Source organism: Chelonoidis abingdonii, chromosome 25 (assembly GCF_003597395.2).
Source record: "Chelonoidis abingdonii isolate Lonesome George chromosome 25, CheloAbing_2.0, whole genome shotgun sequence".
NCBI lineage: Eukaryota > Metazoa > Chordata > Testudines > Testudinidae > Chelonoidis > Chelonoidis abingdonii.
Window position 1 is genome coordinate 5,242,451 of NC_133793.1, and position 17,780 is coordinate 5,260,230.

The following is a 17,780-nucleotide window of genomic DNA, read 5'->3' on the forward strand; positions in this document are numbered from 1 at the left end:
GGGAACAGGCCGAGGGGGCCTTGCACTTCCGGTCCCGCCCCTTGGCTTCCTAGGGGCGGGGATAGGCGGCCGGGCCTCTGCCCGGGGCTGTAGGGTCCTTAGCCTATGCCCAGTCTCAGGAGCGGGAGGGAGGGGACCCCCCTCGCTCCAAGGGGCATCCTTCCACTGCAAAGTGAAGGGCGCCAGAGTCCATGTCATGCACCAACCAGCCGTCTGTGGTGGACTGTTCACATTTCAGCCTGGCCATCTGCAGGTGAAGAGGGTTTTGTGGGGAAGGGAGGGGATTAGTAGTGTAATAAACTTTTTATTTAACTACATCTGGCTTGAATGACCCAGATTATTGCTGACTACCCTCTGGCCCCTTCATTCTAGTGCTTCTTCTCTTGTCATTACCCCCTCCCCAATATTATGTCTGTGTCGCTAGTTGCTTTGGTGTCACTTCTCCAATATTATTTATTGTGTGTATTGTAGCTCCTACAGCCCCGTTGTGCCAAGCGCTGTGTGCACACACAGCAGAAGTGAGAGGAAAGAGGGATACTTATCCCCATTTTACAGATGTGGGAACTGGGATACCCAGTGTAAGGTTGGGGGTTTCAAAGGAAATTTAGGAAATTGTGTCCAAATCTCATGGAGTTTAAATGGAAATTGGGCACCCAGTCCTCTTCAGCCCCTTTGAAAAGCCCAGCCTTAAGCACTCCATGCCTCAGTTTCCCCAAATGGGGATGATAATCCTTGTGTCATGCTGGGGACTTGTGGCAGAAGTTGGTTCTGCTCAGGCCCAGTACCTTGCCTCAGCCGCGAGGTCCTCTGGTTTGCAAAAGGCATTGGTGTTAAAGGATCCCTGCACCAGCATAAAGCACGGAGCCATCGCCACTCTCCAGTTCCATGCACACTAAAGCTCAGCTCCAAAGCCCTGTGAAGTCAATAGAAAGACTTTCAGGCTAGTTCTGCATCGCAAAGAAACAAAACCCTTCAGCAGCTAAAAATAGCAGTGCAGGTGTTGGGGCTTGGGCACAAGCCTGAGCCCTGAAACCCAGCCAGGGGATTGGGTCTTGGAGCCCGGGCTCAGTCCAGGTGGAAATGTCTACACTGCTGTTGTCCTCCCGGAGTGCAAGCCTGAGTCAGTTGACCCAGGCTCTGAAACTCGCTGCCATGGGTTGTTTTTTTTACCGTCTCCTTGTCTCTCCTTTTTCTCTTCGACTCTGAGGGGCAGACAGGGTGAGGTAGACACCAGAGAAAAAGCTGTTGGCTTGGTGATCACCCCTTCAATTGCTCTAATCAGATATAATGTGTGAAAAAAAGTGATTACAAACTGACGACAAGCTAAGAATGATATGAATTTCCAGCACCATCTTCTTTCACCTCTGAATGAAATTGGTATTCAGCAGGGCAACTTGTCTAGACACCCCGTCTCCTAGCTGGATTCATCAAGCTCCTTAGCTCGCTGAAGTGACATACGTGTGATTATCATTCCAACCGGGGATATGCCTGATCCTGCTAATACCTGCTTGCTGGATTACCCACATGTATGAGCAAGACCAGCTTATGTTAGGTGCTGCTTAATTGCTTTCCAGACTGGAGCATTGAGTGGCTCCAGCGCTGGTAATGAGATGAAAGCACTTTGCACCTCTAAGGGTGGAAATCCATGCCACCAATAGCAGGTCTGTGCAGAATGAAATGAGATGGGTCTGTCCACTCAATGCCCTACGGTGCCCATGTCACAAAAAGCCACTGTCCTGACTGGCTCTGAGTTTTGCAACCTTTCATGTCCTAGAGGGTGAATAAGAGGAAGGCTGAAGTGTTGGACTGTGAATTGCTCTTCCAGATTTCCTTGGGTGGGACCTTGCACAAGCCACGTTACCTCTGTATTTTCATTCCCCACCTGGAGAGGTTGTCAGTACTCTCCCATTGCATGCCTTGTATGTGTGGCTTTTAACCCCTTCAAAGCTGTCTCTCACTGCGTGTTTGTACAGCACCAGCACACCAGGGCCCTCATCTCAGCTGAGGAGGAAGGAGGAGGACTGGACACTCCTCTCACCACTAGAGGGGGTCCCACACTGGTGAAGCTTGGATGCGGCAGCTGTGACCTAGTGGCTAGAGCACGACTGTGGCATTCAGGGAATTGGGGTTCTAGTCGTGGCTCTGCCACTGGGTGACCTTGGAAAAGTCACAGTGCCCCTTTGTGCCTCAGTTTCCCCATTTTACAAGCCCTCCTTTGTATGGTGCATTTTGAGTCTGCCCACATAGTGGCTGAGCAGAGGAAGCTCTTTCTCTAGGGATGGTCACTCCAGTAATAAATTCACTTAAAAAGAGACAACCACATGTGCTGTTATTTGGTGCAGGGGTCCACCCCAAAGCGGCCGTTTCTAAAAGTCCTGTTATCATCTTCCACTTCTCTAGCCTGCGGTGGCATTTTGCAGTGAGGCTCCGTTGGCTGCTTTCTAACAGCAGAGTAACATTAGACAAGCTCTCCATTCCCATTTGCCATCCTACCGCAGTCCAGACGGGTGGGCTCTAAGTTGGGGCCCGTGACTCACCAGTCCAAATGGACCAGCTGCTGTCTTAGCCCAGACTCAAGAAGAGAGGGGCAGGAACCCACTTGTTATTTTTGGAGGCGAGCCCGGGCCATTTTTCCAGCCACTGTGAATGCTGATGAAGAAAAGAGGATTGAGAGACAGCTTTTGCTTGCCCAATTTTCCAGCTCTGTGTGCAGGGGAAGAGGTCAGCATGACATGTTGTACAAAACCTGGAGTGCTGACACAAGCATTCCAGTCTGCCCTGTGCTTGGGTGACAGGCTTCTGCATCCACTCCTCTGTCCCCTAGGACCAGCCCCCTTGCCAAACCCTCCACGCTTGCTCTCTCTGTCCCTGCTGTCCCATTAACCCAGACACTTTCAGGGCCTTGAACTCCAGCCCACCACACTACATAAGAATGGCCATACTCGGTCAGACCAACAGTCCATCCAGTCCAGTGCCCTGTCTTCCAGCCCTGTGGCCGGTTTGGCTTGGAATCCCCACTGGTGGGGGTGCCTGGAGTGGGCCCAGGTCCATTCATTAACCATCTATCAACATTTCAGCTCAGAGGGCAATATTTTTCCCCCTCCCCAGCTATCTCCTGTGGAGTGCCCAGAGCCCCGAAGAACGGAATCGTCTTCGGCAAGGAGTACACCGTGGGTACCAAAGCTGTCTATCATTGCAACCAGGGATTCCACCTGCAGACCACAGAAGAGTCCACCACAGAGTGTCTGCAGACAGGGCAGTGGAGTAACAGCAACATCCCTCCACAGTGCATGCGTGAGTAGCCTCCAGCTGGGCTCGGTCACCTGATCTGTGAGGTGGTTTGGAAAGGCTCTCCAGCCAAGGGAATGTTACATTTATGGCTTTGTTTCTGGTCTTCTGAAATGTGCAGCACGGCCCCCTGTGCTGGATGGAACGTGCATGTGAGCGAGAGCTACAATGTCGCCCTCCACAGCACATTTTGGGAGTGAATTTTCAAGATCCACCCGCCCCTTGTAACACTCTGTAACAGCAAAACAAACAAGAAAAATTAAGGACCCGCCCCTAATGCCTATGTAACTTCTGGACAGCCCCTGAGTGGCAAAGCCCTAACACTACCCCACTGTGTTTCACAGGTTATCACCGGCTGTTTTGTAATTAGCTCTGTTCAGAGGTTAAAGTCAGATATTCAGGCAAAGGGAAGAAGAAGCCCTGTAAAAAGAGGGTGTGGTGGCCCTTTAAGAGAGGCTGCAGGCCCAGCATAGTCTCTGTCCAGTTTCAGCCCATAACTTACTTGGTGGGTCTTTTGCTCATGTTTTATGTTATGAATCCTGTTTGTGGTGTTTCCCCAATATGATGCCACATTGTTTCCCTCCTTTATTAAAAGGATTTTGCTACCCTCAGACTCCGTGCTTGCAAGAGGGGAAGTATTGCCTCCTAGAGGCGCCGGGGCGGGGGGGGTGGTATGTAATTGTCCCAGGTCACTGGGTGGGGGCTCGAGCCGGTTTTGCATTGCGTTATTGAAATGGAACCCCTGGATACTGAACCCGGCACTTGTTGCTGCCAACTGAGAGGGGCAGAAGGGTTACAGGAATAATGCCTGGGAGTTGTAGGCTTGGCAGCAATGCATGCTGGAAGAGGGGGACCGAGACGTGAAAGACCTTCCTTCCCCTGACCTCTCTCTTAGCAGGCATCCCCTCTCCCCTTCCCAGTGTCCATTGCTGCAAAGCCACCAACCCTAGAAACTACGTCTCCCAAAATTTCCTGGTTCTGGGCTGTAAACAGAAACAGTCTGGGCTGGTGTTGAAGCCTTCCTTAAAGGACCAGCACACCCTATTACAAGCCTTAAGGCAGAAGGAGCCCCAAAGTGAAATCATTAATTAATTCCCGTGTTTCTGCTTCCCCTCCTTTGCTCCCCCACTGTTGTGGCGGCTGTCCAGCCGTCACCTGCCCCGATATCAACAGCATCACGGTGGAGCATGACAGATGGAGGCTGACCTACGAGACCCAGTACCAGTACGACGCCCAGCTCATGCTGATCTGTGACCCTGGATACTACTACACAGGCCAGCGGGTCATCAGGTGCCAGGCCAACGGGACGTGGAGCATAGGCGACCCTATGCCAACGTGTAAAAGTAAGGATGGCAAATGTCAGTGACCTATTCACGAGTAGACTGCAGTGTTAAACATCTCACAGAGGAATCTGTTTCCCCACCACCACCAAGCCCACAAGCCCCCTCCCCTGCATGCACACACGCCGATCCTACCCTTACCACGCCTTAGTTGCTGTGCTGCCGAATTCCTCAGGTAGAAGGAAGCTTGGAGCAAGGGATGGGCCACATGTTGATCTGCTTCTTAATTTAAATGGAACCGCTCTACATGGACCCAAATGCAGGAATCCATCCTTTGCTGTCAGATCCCAGTCTGCCAGCTGCCACTAGTGTCATAGTGGAGTTTCCATTTAAAACAAACACACACAAAAATCCCACTTGAAAATCCAACCTGAGCTTCCAATCTGACACAAATGCCAAGTTCACAAGGGCAAACTGTGTAGATCTGTAAATCAAAACACTCTTGGCAAATGAATTAAGTGACTCCTCCAGGAATCCTGTCTGTTCTGATGCAACTGCAGTGTCTTAGATCTTTCCTTTGTGAAAGGTCTTTTTCCCTCCTTAAGTGCAGATAGAGACAGAAAAAATACTCCTTCGAAATGGCACGTTTACTCAACCTTTGTGTCTGGAGATGCAGCTGCCGACTTCACTGTCAGATGTAAGGTTTTGCTCTTGTTGACATTTCAGGGCTCAACCTGTTCTGGGAGTGAATCAGTTCCTATTCTGCCTCATCGGGAGCATTGTCAGCTAAATTCCAATTGCAGAATCTTGGTGGCAAGAGAAGGGGCAGAAAGAACCCAGCTCAATCCTCAAATCTCATGTTGAGTTCGAAGTGTTAGGGAGTTTGAAAATATTAGAGACTGGCCAAACAGAAAGCTTGAAGAGGGTCAGATCTGAACTTTGTGGGTGGGACCTCAGTCTACAGCTCATGATAATTAAACTTTGGATCCACACTTCCCCCCCAGTCACTGGGGAAGTTTGGAGGGTCATTAAAACGTTGGGCACATTCCCCACAATATATCGTTTGACTTTTAAGCAGATCTGGCAGTCACTGGAAGAGAATAAATATGGACATCTCTGGGGTCATGCGTCTGAAGTCACTTCATAGTTTCTTTAGAACTCAGGCTGCCTGAATATTCATAGATTCATAGAGTTTAAGTCCGTAAGGGACCATTAGATCTTCTAGCCTGACCTCCTATATATGTCAGGCCATTAAATGTCACCTCTGTATATCTTCCCAAAAGGCATCTGAAATACAAAAATATAGAGATTGTCTAGTCCAGTATGCTGTCTCTGACTTTGACCATTGCCAGATCCTGTAGAAATCCCATACTGGACAATTCCGGAAACACCAGTCCATAGGGGATGTTCCTTCCTGATCCCCATCAATTAGAGTTTGGCTTATGTCTTGAAGCATGAGGGTTTATACCCCATATGTTTTCATCTTGTGTCATGTAACTGTGAATGTTCTCATTAGCCATGTAAATGTTGAATCCTCTTTTTCAATCCTGATAAGTTCTTGGCCTCAGTAATAATTTGTGACACTTGGTTCCACAGACTGCATTGCATTCCAAAGCATTCCCCCCAGCCGCTCTTCCTTACTGCATGCTTTGGGATCTCTTTCAGTTATCTCCTGTGGAGATCTGCCAATGCCTCCCAATGGGAACAGGATTGGGACTTTAACCATCTACGGTGCCACGGCCATCTTCTCCTGCAATACTGGCTATACCCTAGTGGGGTCGCGTGTGCGGGAATGCATGGCTAATGGGCTTTGGAGTGGAACTGAAGTGAAATGTTTGGGTAGGTGCTGGAGCGATATCTGTGTAAAGTGATGTATTATGTTTTACAAAGGAACGAGAGACCAGAAACCCAATTCAAAAATTTATGTATGTGCTTAAGTCCCACTCCCACTGAATTCAAAGGGGTTTAAGCACATGTTTAAAGGGGATTTGAGGCTCAGCTGATCAGAGTGTAACAAGCTTTGGATTGGGAAGATGAAAGAGGTTTATGAAAGTGAGACATTTATTTTTATTTGTTGCTATTTTATTTACTTTTGTGAGGACTAGGCCTCTTCACTCTCTTAGGAAATGCCCCTGGGCCTGACCCCAAAGCGCATTCCTGTCATTGGAAAGACACCCATTGGCCCTGGGTCAGGCCCCATATCCAGAAATGGGAAGCCCTTTGCTTTGTGGCCACCGGCCCCTGCGTGCGCACAGTTCTGAAAGGATTCCCTTGTGTGCCCCATCCAGCCGGGCACTGCGGCATACCCAACCCCATCGTCAACGGGCAGATTACCGGGGAGAATTACAACTACCGAGGCAGCGTGGTGTACCAGTGCAACCCTGGTTTTCGCCTCATTGGGATGTCTGTGAGGATCTGCCAGCAGGACCATCACTGGTCTGGAAAGACTCCTGTCTGTGTGCGTAAGTATGTTGTCAGGTTTATTTAGCCCTGCTATTGAAGGGACAGAGGTGGAAGTGTCAGGGCATTGTTCATCTAGGAGGTCAGAGACTGAGAAAGCAACTGGGGGAAAAGGCATTTGAACGAGCAAGGAAGGACAGTTGGGGAGGGAATATTTTGCATCTAGGTGATCAGTCAAGGTTTCAGCCCTAGTGAGAAATGATTGCCAGCTAGGCCTGTATTAATGACTGTGGGTTGGGAAGATAATCTCAGTCTTGTTCCTATCGCCTACAATAAAAAAATCCCTCTTCCCCATCGAACTGATACTGGTGTGTTGGTAACCTCAGCTGCATTGCCAAGGAGTTGAGTCAGCATGGAGGATACTTGCCATCTCACACCTGCAGGCGGTCCTTCCGGCTCAAAATTGAGACACATGGATGAGGAACGTTGGCTGCAGCCCGTTCTGTACCGCTTGTCCTCTCCTTAGCCAAGCACCAGCCTCAAGGGCTGTGAATCTGGCACCTTTCACAAGCATTAAAACTCATTTCCAAAAGGGAGAGAATAAAATATAATCAGGTTTCCAAAAGATGCCCTGAATTGGAAGCAAACAAATTAATTCTCAGGGTGTTCCGAAGAGCTAGGGTGATTTCAGCCACCATACTGGGAACAAAATAGGACTGGCAAACTGTGTAGGCGACCATCCTCGTTTTGCTTTCTTGTGATTTATGGGCTTTCTCATGAGCTGTCCCCCTGTTGATTTTGTGCCTCTAATCTACCATCTGTTCAAGAGATCCCTACTGCACAAAGAATTTCCCTTTACTAAAATACCTGTGGCCAGATATTCACAAATTGCCATGATGTGTTGCCTCCCTTTGTGTCCACAACCATTGTGAATTCAAAATGAGTGCTTGTGTGCATGAATATCTCACGTGCATGTGCAAGAGAATGTGTAGCGTGAGTAGCAAGATTTGAAATATTGACCGTTGATTTTCTGTACACATTTCAGTGTAAGATCCACAAATCCTCTCACCTTTTTCTTGGGTTTATTTTATTTTTCTTCATATATTTTTAACTGATGAGAGCTTATGAAGTTGCTGCACTTGTGTCTGTGCCATAGGACCATGTCCTGGGAGGTACATTGGAATGGAATAATACCATTCTATAGTCCGATCTCAGGTCCACTGGTATCAAACTGGAGAAACCGTATTGAAGTCATATAGAAAAACCTCCATGGCAAAGGTGGATGTCTGCCTAAAAGATAACTTGTGGTTGTATTAGAAGATATTGGTATAGATGTGGGAGTGACCAGGTGACGTTCTCTGGACCTGTGCGTTACAGGAGACAAAATCGTAATGGCCCATTCTGGCCTTAAAATGTATGAAGCTAGTCTGGATTTAGACCTGAGGCCAGAATCTGGCTCAAAATACTGATTCTCAGCTCATTTACACCTGAGCAACTTTATAGACATCAGTGGAGTTACTCCTGATTTACACAGGCGTTAGTCAGAGGAGAATTAGTCCCTATCCCATGATAATTTTTAGGAGTCACCTTGCCTAAAATGCCAATTTTTCCTTTCAGTAAATAAGCTAGTTAAATAACTCACTGACTTTCTGACTATGATGTTAATATCTTCTAATCAACAGATGAAGCAGTCCATATATTTCATATCCTGGTTTGTCGGTTGTTTGCTTCCAACCTCACCTATCTGTGCTGTAGCTTTATGTGTTCAGATGCAATAGCAGCATTCATTTCAGAGCAAGATACAGAGCAGCCAATAGATGCCCTGCAAAACAGTAAATAATACAGACACAAGTCTGATTGTTAGAGCTGGACTCAAACTGCAAAACTTTATGGATGCTCCAAAATTCAGGGCCATTTGTACCCAGGGTTTACCTTCATTCTGTTATGAGGATAAATGTCAGATGAAAATTGGGCTCAGGGTCTGAGACCAGATTCCAAATACACCCAAAGTGTGAGAGTGTTTAGAGGCAAGATTTTGGTTCATCTTTACTAGCCATCTGTGATCCACAATAAGATGCAGAAAACACATTTAGCCCACTAGGTGAGTAATGAGCCTGGGCCAGTCAGTCAGATTGCTGGGTAGCCAACCATTATTGACTGGTGGGAATTTTCAAACCACACCTTCAGCCAGTTAGATTAATTAAACCATAGCATTTGTAAAGCACATGCCTTTTCATGGGTCGGTTGGGTTCTCATGGAACAAATCCAACAGAAGGTCTGTATGCCCAGCCCATTTGAATGAAACAGGTCCCATTGCTTGACGGCATCAATGCACTTCGCACTGGTGACCTACCTTTCTAACACAGGGTCCTTAATAGCACTTTCAGTTGCTTAGCTTAGCTTCATTTCCTTCTTTGGCATCCTGAGCCCTCTTCCCCATCGAACTGATACTGGTGTGTTGGTAACCTCAGCTGCATTGCCAAGGAGTTGAGTCAGCATGGAGGATACTTGCCATCTCACACCTGCAGGCGGACCTGATATTCAAAGATGGCCTCAAAGTAATTAAAACTACAGCAGCCCTTTGGGGTAACATGCATTTAAAGTAATTAAAATGGAGCACTGTTGGGTTGTGAAAATAGATGCCTTGAGGCTGTGTCATTATTTATATAGAAGTGGGGCGTTGTGTTATCCCATCATAATTCCCTGCCTTGTTAATGTTTCTTTTCTTAAACCTGCTCCACAACAGTTGCTATGCTATGTATGAACTTGAATTTGTGATAGGTGCACTCTCCTTTTTATGTTGACAAAGAATCCACCACCTAGTTCATAACTGCTATAATAGGACCCTAATGGTGACTCATAGGTACCTCGGAGAGAGCCTGACATCTGCTTTGTGTAGCACCAAAACGCTATCAATCTTCATGCTTCAAGATGTAAACGAGTCACCAGCTAGTGTCTGGAAGAAATTTCTCTCCCCATGGTATATTATTTTTTCTCACCTTCCTCTGTAGCATTTGGCACAGCTGCTGTCGGAGACAAAACACTGGACTTCTAGGAATGGATTATCAGTTTGTTCCACTGCGGCAATTCCTATGTCCTCCAATCAGTGTTGCTTTCTTATTGACTATCGAAGGATGCCATGTTCTTAACATGGCCAGAAGCTGAAAATCCTCAAGCTTCCTTTGCAAACCGAAAATACTGCTGTACTCTGGAGTAATGGTCCCCAACTTTACTCCTTGCAGTAGGGTTGCTATGGCTTTAAATCCTTTAAGACTTGTTTCTGTAGAAGGGGGCGCAACCAGCCATGAGCCAACCATGCTTCTGTTGGTGGTGAGGGGGCCAACCAGCCATGAGCCAACCAAGTCTATATTAAATCCAAGCACTGTCTCTACTGGTTGTCCACATAATCCTTTTGTTGTGTCCGTTGTCTCTCTGTCCCCACCCTACCCCTTGTATTGTCTTCAGAACATAAGCATCCCACACTGGGTCAGACCCTGGCCATTTAGCCCAGCGTCCTGTCTCTGACAGTGGTCAGCCCTAGTTGCTTCAGAGGAAGGTGTGAGAAAACCCTGCAGTAGACATTCTGGGATAATCTGCTGATGGGTTTCTTCCTAACCCCCATCAGTTAAAAGCTGATTTACTCCCTAAAGCAGGAGGGTTTATGTTCCTCTCTCTCATCTCGTGCCGTTTGGATTGTGCGCTCTTTGTGCTAGGTAACAGGAACCTGATTTTCTTCTTACTGTTAAATCTATTTCCTCTCCCCTTCCTCCCCCTCCGCCCCCCCCCCCGCCAAGTGTGACTCCATGGACTTCAAAGGGGTAACTTCTGGTTTACACCAGGGTGAGAGAGAGAAGAATCAGGCCTCATGGCTTTGAATGTCTCAGTGGAGCCTAGCACATCTGTGGGTGCTCAGGGAATGAATGGATAATAATGCTGGGATTTTCAGAGGAGCCTAGGGGCATTAGGTGCCCAAATCACAGTGAAATGCAGTGGGAATTGAGTGCTGAACTCCCTTAGGAAACGCCCCCAGTAGTAGCAACAGAGGGAGAGATCCCCAGCTGGTATAAATCAGTGTCGTTCCAAAGACATGACCCTCCATGCTGAGGGCGTCTGTTGTGGTATATGGTGGTATTTTCTTGGTGACCTTATTCCTTGAGAACTGTCCTTCCAGGCTGAAGGATCACTTTCTGCAGCCACGAGGGCCACAGAGGTAACGTCCCCACTTTCTGATTGTAGCCATCACTTGCGGTCACCCGGGCAACCCAGCCAACGGCCTGACGCAGGGGAGCCAGTTCAACCTGAACGATGTGGCCAAGTTTGTATGCAACGTCGGTTACCACTTGGAAGGGGCATCCCAGTCACAGTGCCTGGCGAACGGCCAGTGGAGCAACTCCCTTCCCACCTGCCACAGTAAGTTCGTCTTCCCCCTGGCCCTCATTCGCCCACTGGGGTTGAGGCCTGGAGCGTACAAATGTGCTGGAAGGGGTAGATGGTGGTTTGAGCTATAGTCCAAGGATCAGAAATGCCTTCAGGTGTGCAGAGTAATGGGGTTGTGACAGTGGAATAGCAGCAGCTCGACTCCCCTCTCCTCAAGCACATGGGTGTATCAAAGGGGCCGCATGGGAAATGGCAGTAGAAGAAGGGTATGTTCCACTCATGGGGACTCCTCTTCTATTCTCATCGTGAACTTTTTGATTTCTAATTACAAACCCTGGGCCAGATCTTCCACTGGTGTAAATCTGCACCACTCCGTCGCTTTCAGCGTCACGTCCATCTGTCGATGTGGGTTGAACTCTGCCAGTTTTCACCAGCTGCGACTCTGGCCCAGGGAAAAACCCTTGCAGACTGGAGCTGTGCTTTGTTTTTCCTGCTCAGTCATTCCTTCAGCTGATATGGTGCTATTAAGGTAGCAGGGGAGGGTAAGTGGGAAGCACAGAGAGGATGCGATGGGGGTTTTGCTGATGAAGGAACGGTGCAAATGCCACACTCTGTGATCAAGGTGAGTTGGACTTTGTTTCTCTCTGTGCCATGTCCTTGGTTACTCCTGGTTCCTGAAATCCAGTTAGATGCCATCATGAGTCAATATAAAGCAGAGTTTGCAGCTGAGTGGGAACATAAGAGTGATGTTTGAAAGCCAAACATTCCTATGTGGCATAAGCAGATACAACCCCTCTCCCTCCCCCCTGAGTTCAGGGGCACTGCACCCAGAGCTGATCCCAATCCTGAGGCTTCACCCCCTTCCCTACCACCTTCCAATCTATTTATGTTTGAATTGCTAATAAGAAAAAAAAATCACTGGGCCAGATCTGCAGCTGGTCTCAATCAGGATAGGTTCCATTGAAGTCAGTGGGGATACGCCAATCCATACCAGCCGAGGATCTGACCCAGAAACACTCAGTCATGTTCCCATATGCTAACCTCTCTCCCCTCTCATTTCCAGGGCTTCCTGCCTCCTTCAGTATTAGCATTAAAGTTCACTTACCAAATTCCCTCCGCCCCTCCCCATCCCTGCACTTTGTTCCTCTATACTCCGTCAAGCCACGGATCTCTGTCCCTACTGCTGCCTGGTCAATGGTAAAGTCAGCTCTTCTCACCTGCGTGCTAACTGCCCGATCCTGCAGTGAGCCAATCAGTGAGGCTCTGTTTCGGCACGTCACATGGCAGGATCGGGCCCAGAAGACGATCTCTTCTTTTAAATCCAATTATTTTGTTTGATTGTTTTTTTTTAAAAAACAGAAAAAAAGAGACCCCAAACTGCGGAATGTGTGACTTGAGATTTCTTCCCCTTTTCCTCCTTCTTTGGAGAGTCGTTTGTTCTTTGTTACACCCTTTGTTTTGTATTTTTGTTTTCTGTTATTTGTTTGCAGTTGTAAATTGTACTGACCCCGGGCACCTGGAAAACAGCATCCGTCAAGTGCAGCCGAGTGGTCCTCACAGATTCAGCTTTGGAACAACTGTCTCATATCAATGCAGCCATGGATATTACTTATTGGGCACACATGTACTTTCCTGTCAGGGGGATGGCACTTGGGACCGGTCCCTCCCACAGTGTCTCTGTAAGTTGTTCAGAGCCTAACCCTTTTGTTTAGGGCATTGCTAAAGAAGTCGTAGTCAAATGATCCATTGCAGCCTTTCATCCCAAAGAGTTTCCGTCACTCTTTAGCTGAATGATACCTACAAGGTTTGATCCAAAGCCCACTGGAGTCAATGTTCGTCTTCCTATCCACTTCACCAGGCTTTGGTTGGCGCCCCTAGAAGGGAAAAAATATGGTCTAGGGAGAGATTAGGTTAGGCAGGGATCCTTTCACCCACCAATGAAATGCAGACACCTTTGAGTTTGGATTTCTGACCCCATTCCGCTCCAGCAACAATATCGTAGGTGGCGAAGGGAAGCATCAGTGCTCCGGTGGATCCCACACACGGAATTTATAGCAAGGCAGCGTGTAATTAGCCACAGCAGATTTAGCACAGTTTGTACACTTCCGAACGTCCACCCACCCACTCACATGTCTTTTGAGAAAGGTAACATTACTTCAGTATCGAAATAACCACCTTCATTGCTCTTATTCTTTTGCAAAATGCATGTTCCCTGGGACTCGCTTCTTGACTCTTGCTGTAGATTTTTTTCCCCTTAAAGTAACCTTAATGCTTGCTGCCTTTAAGTTAGTTACAGATCTTTATACATAAAGCCACAGTGCAGAGAGATGGGAGATTCTTTGCCAAGACTTGGGTTAAGGGAGCAGACTGACTTAGGAGATGGGAGCTCTGAGCTGTGTGGTTTTGAGCCAGTAGCCGCACCACTCAGAACTGATCGAAACAACATTTGAATACACTGCAGGGTGTGCAGTTTGGGCTCAGGTCTTGGAGAACTCTTTCTGTCTCATGAGGCATGCCTAGAGGGCAGCCTCATAATGCACCCTGGGGGGTGTGGTTGCTTATGAGTGCTTTATAGCTCACATGTGCGCGCACACACGCTCCTGTCACCTTGAAAGTATATTAGACCCAAGAACTCTGAGCCCCAACCAAGTCTGGACCCATATATCCACGAAGATTGGTGTTTGGAACCAGATAGGATGAGACACCGTGTAAGAAAAACATTTTATAACAACAATGACAAATTTCAAGTAGTATAGCATCATCTAATCCTATGGTGCTTAGGTACAATGAGAGAGAGGCAGTGTACAAAACCCACAGATAGATAGAGACAAGTTCTGTAATACAGTACAGGAGGTTCATACTAGTCAGGCAGCTGAGGACACTGGACTAGTAATACTTAGCTCTTCCATAATGCTTTTCATCAATAGATCTCAAAGCACTTCACAGGAGGGCAGTATCACTCTCCCCTTCTTACAGATGGGGAAACCGAGGCACAGAAGGGCAAAGTGACTTGCCCGAGACACCCAGCAGCAGAACCAGGAATAGAACCCACGTCTTCTGAGTCCATGTTCAGTGCTCTAGCAACTAAATCACACTGCACTTGGAGCCGGACTGCAGAGTCTTTCCACTGATTGCAATGGGCATTGGATTAGGCCCTGAGAAAATGACATAATTCACCATGCATGTAATGGGCCCCAACAGAAAATCCAAAGCTGCCAAATGTATCATTATAACCCAGCAAAGGTGATTGCAAATTATATAGCTGCTCAGGCAGACAGAGAACGCAGAACCTCTCTATGGATGTGCTTAATTCCTGCACAGCTAGACATAACCTTTCAGTTAAAGTCTCAGTGGATCCAGTCAATTTTCCATGAAACCCAGAAAGCACTTAACAAGGAAGAAAGGCTATGAGGTAGGGACAGGGGGCAAGTGAGGTGAAAGGGAAACACACCAGCTCCAGATGAGCGATGGTTATTGATTTTCGTGTTTACATTCCTTCTTCAAGAGTAAAATCATTAGGATTTCTTTTACTTGCAATTGGTGCATCTGCTGTTCAGGAGTTGTACCTTGCACGACAAATAGGTCAAACAGTCAGAAATGGAGGGAGACAATCAAATCTCCTACCTAGTCACCTAAGTTTCATTCAGCTGAGCTGTTCCAAAGCCTCAATCTTTTTTTTTAATTATTATTATTAATTTGTTTATTTATCCTTTTTACACCAAGTCATAAAAACTAGTTTTTTGGCACATTTTCTTTTCTTTTGTTACCAGCATGCCACCATCTTACATTTACAAGCATGCTGCACAAGCCATGGGAAACTGACAAGTGATAATCACATCCTTAGAATCTACAGGCACTCAAATCAAATAGCCAACCTGCTCATACCTGGGTACCTCAAGCCGGGGTCCTTACATCCATAGCCAAGCCGCTAAATAAACATGGTCTTGTGGTTTAAAAATGTTGAGCACATACAGCTTCCATTGACTTCAGAGGATTTTATTGGTGTTTTCACCACCTTTGAAAATCAGGCCAGTTTATTTAGCACCTGTAATCACTACTCACTTTTTAAAATGTAGACCCAGGAACCTTACCTTCAGATAACCCAGGTTTGAGCATTTTGGCTAGTGAGTATTTTAGAGAAGGAAAAAATCCTGTTCTCTAAGGGGTGGAAGAGGGACTCTGATACAATAAGTGAAATCTACCACAGCAAAATCTAGCACAATGGAAGAAATTTGTTCCGACTGTCTGTACAAATGCTTTACAACCCCCAATACGGTCACAGATTTTTAGCTTAGATGTGCCTGCTGGAGTATCCATTATGGGATTGTTAGTTACAGTATGAGTTTATTAGCTATCAAACTTATTTCTTTTGAAAAAGGCCTTGATTTTAGTCACAGCTCTGTGCCAGTATCTTTCAGTGCCCACAAACTGTATATAAACATCCGCACCCTTTTCTTTTTCTTGAGGTATACATCATGCATTCCACCTACGCAGAAAGGGGAAATGCATCTATTGCTGATATTTCCCTTCAGAAATCCTAATGGCATGTGGCCCTCCCATTAAGATTCTTTTAGATCAGATCATATTTAATCGCCTTTAGAGCTCTCAGCTTGTTTGTGAACAGCCAAGCTTCATCTACCCTAATAGCTAAGCTAAATAAACCAATTAATTATTGTTAACAATGTTTTTACTAGCAATCATAGGGTGAGCGGTTCTTACAAGCTGCCAGAGTAATTTCATCAGGTGTGACATTGCCTCTAATATGGCCATGTGTTGACAGAATCCCACACTGCCAAGGGATATGTGCGTGTGAGTGTGTAAATATTCATTTTTAATAAGGGATGGATGTTCCTGGGTACGTGCAAAGTGCATACCTGGAGAATCCTTGTTTGGGTGTGCATTTGAGTATTTGCATGCACAGACCTGGGACAGCCCCTGTGCAAATGTTTACATGACCAGCCCCAGGGAAATCCATCCCGAGGACCAATGCAAGGTTTGTGCACCACTGCAACTTTATTTTGAGCACCTCAGTGGTGCATGACTCTTGTGCCAGCTCCTCTGAGTAGGGAGCAAGGGTATGCAAGATTTCAATGGGCAGTTCATGCTAAGGTCACTCAGGGCCAGATCCTCAACTTGTGTAAATTGGTGAGGCTCTGTTGAAGTCTTTAAACCATGATTTGAGGCCTTCTGTGGCTCAGACATAGGTTAGGTGTTTGTTGCGGGAATGGGTGGGTGAGATTCTGTGGCCTGCGTTGTGCAGGAGGTCAGACTAGGCGATCATATTTGTCCCTTCTGACCTTAAAGTCTAGGACTCTATGACTCTAAGTCAGTGGAGCTATACTGATTTACACCGACTGAGGGGTCTGGCCCATAACTATTGATTGTTCTGTCTCTGCAAATTCCACTTTGTGGGTGCAAAAAGGGAGTGTTTTGCAGCTGCACTCATTGCACCTTCCTTTTGAATGCTCGTCCCCTGCAGTTAGACAGTAATGCAAGCCATAATATTGTTCTCTTTGTTTCAGTGGTTTCCTGTGGCCATCCTGGCTCCCTGCCCCACTCCCAGATCTCAGGTGATAGGTACACGGTAGGGTCTGTCATCCGCTATAGCTGTCTGGGGAAGCGGAGTCTGATTGGCAACTCCACTCGCATGTGCCAGCTGGACGGGCACTGGAGTGGCTCCCCACCTCACTGCTCAGGTGAGAAGGCCAGGAGACTTGGCCAGGGTTAGTGTGATGACCCTTTGCTTCTTCACAGGCCCACAGGGAGGGAGACAATCCACCACACTTCCACCCAGCCTCCAGCTGGAGAAGAGAAGCCGCAAGGCCTCTCAGATCTATAGTCTTCGGAACAAAGGAGGGATTTGGATCCTGCAGGACTTGGAAAGCCCAGCTGGAGCTCAGCGGTCCAGCCTCCAGAACCTTGGACAGCGGGCACTGATAAAGAGTAAACTTTGTCCTGTGGCACAGGATGAATAAACCATTGCAGCGAATGCTCTAAACATAACAAAGAACACAGCAAAGTCAATACTACAGCCTGCTCTTTGCTATTCAATGGCTCCTATTGTGCTTCTGTGAAGAGCATTGATTTGGGGGAGGTTTCATACTCACAAATTACTCCTCACAATGTAACCTCAGATTCTTCCTTTCTCTCTCTCTCATGCATTCAGATAAGTCAGATGTTCCACACCTGAGCTGTTGCTCCATGCAGCAGCGCTGTGCCGTGTGCCACACATCACTTGGATAATGCACATATACATGGGATCTCCCGTGTCCACGACAGGCAGAGATAGACTCACAGTAACCGATTTCCAAGTGCTCATTGCCAGCCATCAGGCCTATATTTTCAAAAGCGCTCAGGTGTCAAAATAAGTGATAGGTTCACAAGAACCCTCAGCTCCCATCTCAACACTTGGAGGGAAATTTTTTGAAGATCTGG

General features: G+C 47.2%; 1 protein-coding gene across 2 annotated transcripts in view; it reads left to right on the forward strand.

The window, feature by feature from the left end:
* Nucleotides 1–17,780, forward strand: part of CSMD2 (CUB and Sushi multiple domains 2) — a 562,181-nt gene that overhangs the window by 501,755 nt on the left and 42,646 nt on the right. For both annotated transcript variants that reach the window (XM_032802693.2, XM_032802696.2), the window contains 7 exons: nt 3,109–3,294; nt 4,437–4,631; nt 6,234–6,407; nt 6,857–7,030; nt 11,205–11,378; nt 12,836–13,024; nt 16,868–17,041. In XM_032802693.2, coding sequence (XP_032658584.1) covers nt 3,109–3,294; nt 4,437–4,631; nt 6,234–6,407; nt 6,857–7,030; nt 11,205–11,378; nt 12,836–13,024; nt 16,868–17,041 — 1,266 coding nt within the window. The remainder of the gene's footprint in view (nt 1–3,108; nt 3,295–4,436; nt 4,632–6,233; nt 6,408–6,856; nt 7,031–11,204; nt 11,379–12,835; nt 13,025–16,867; nt 17,042–17,780) is intronic.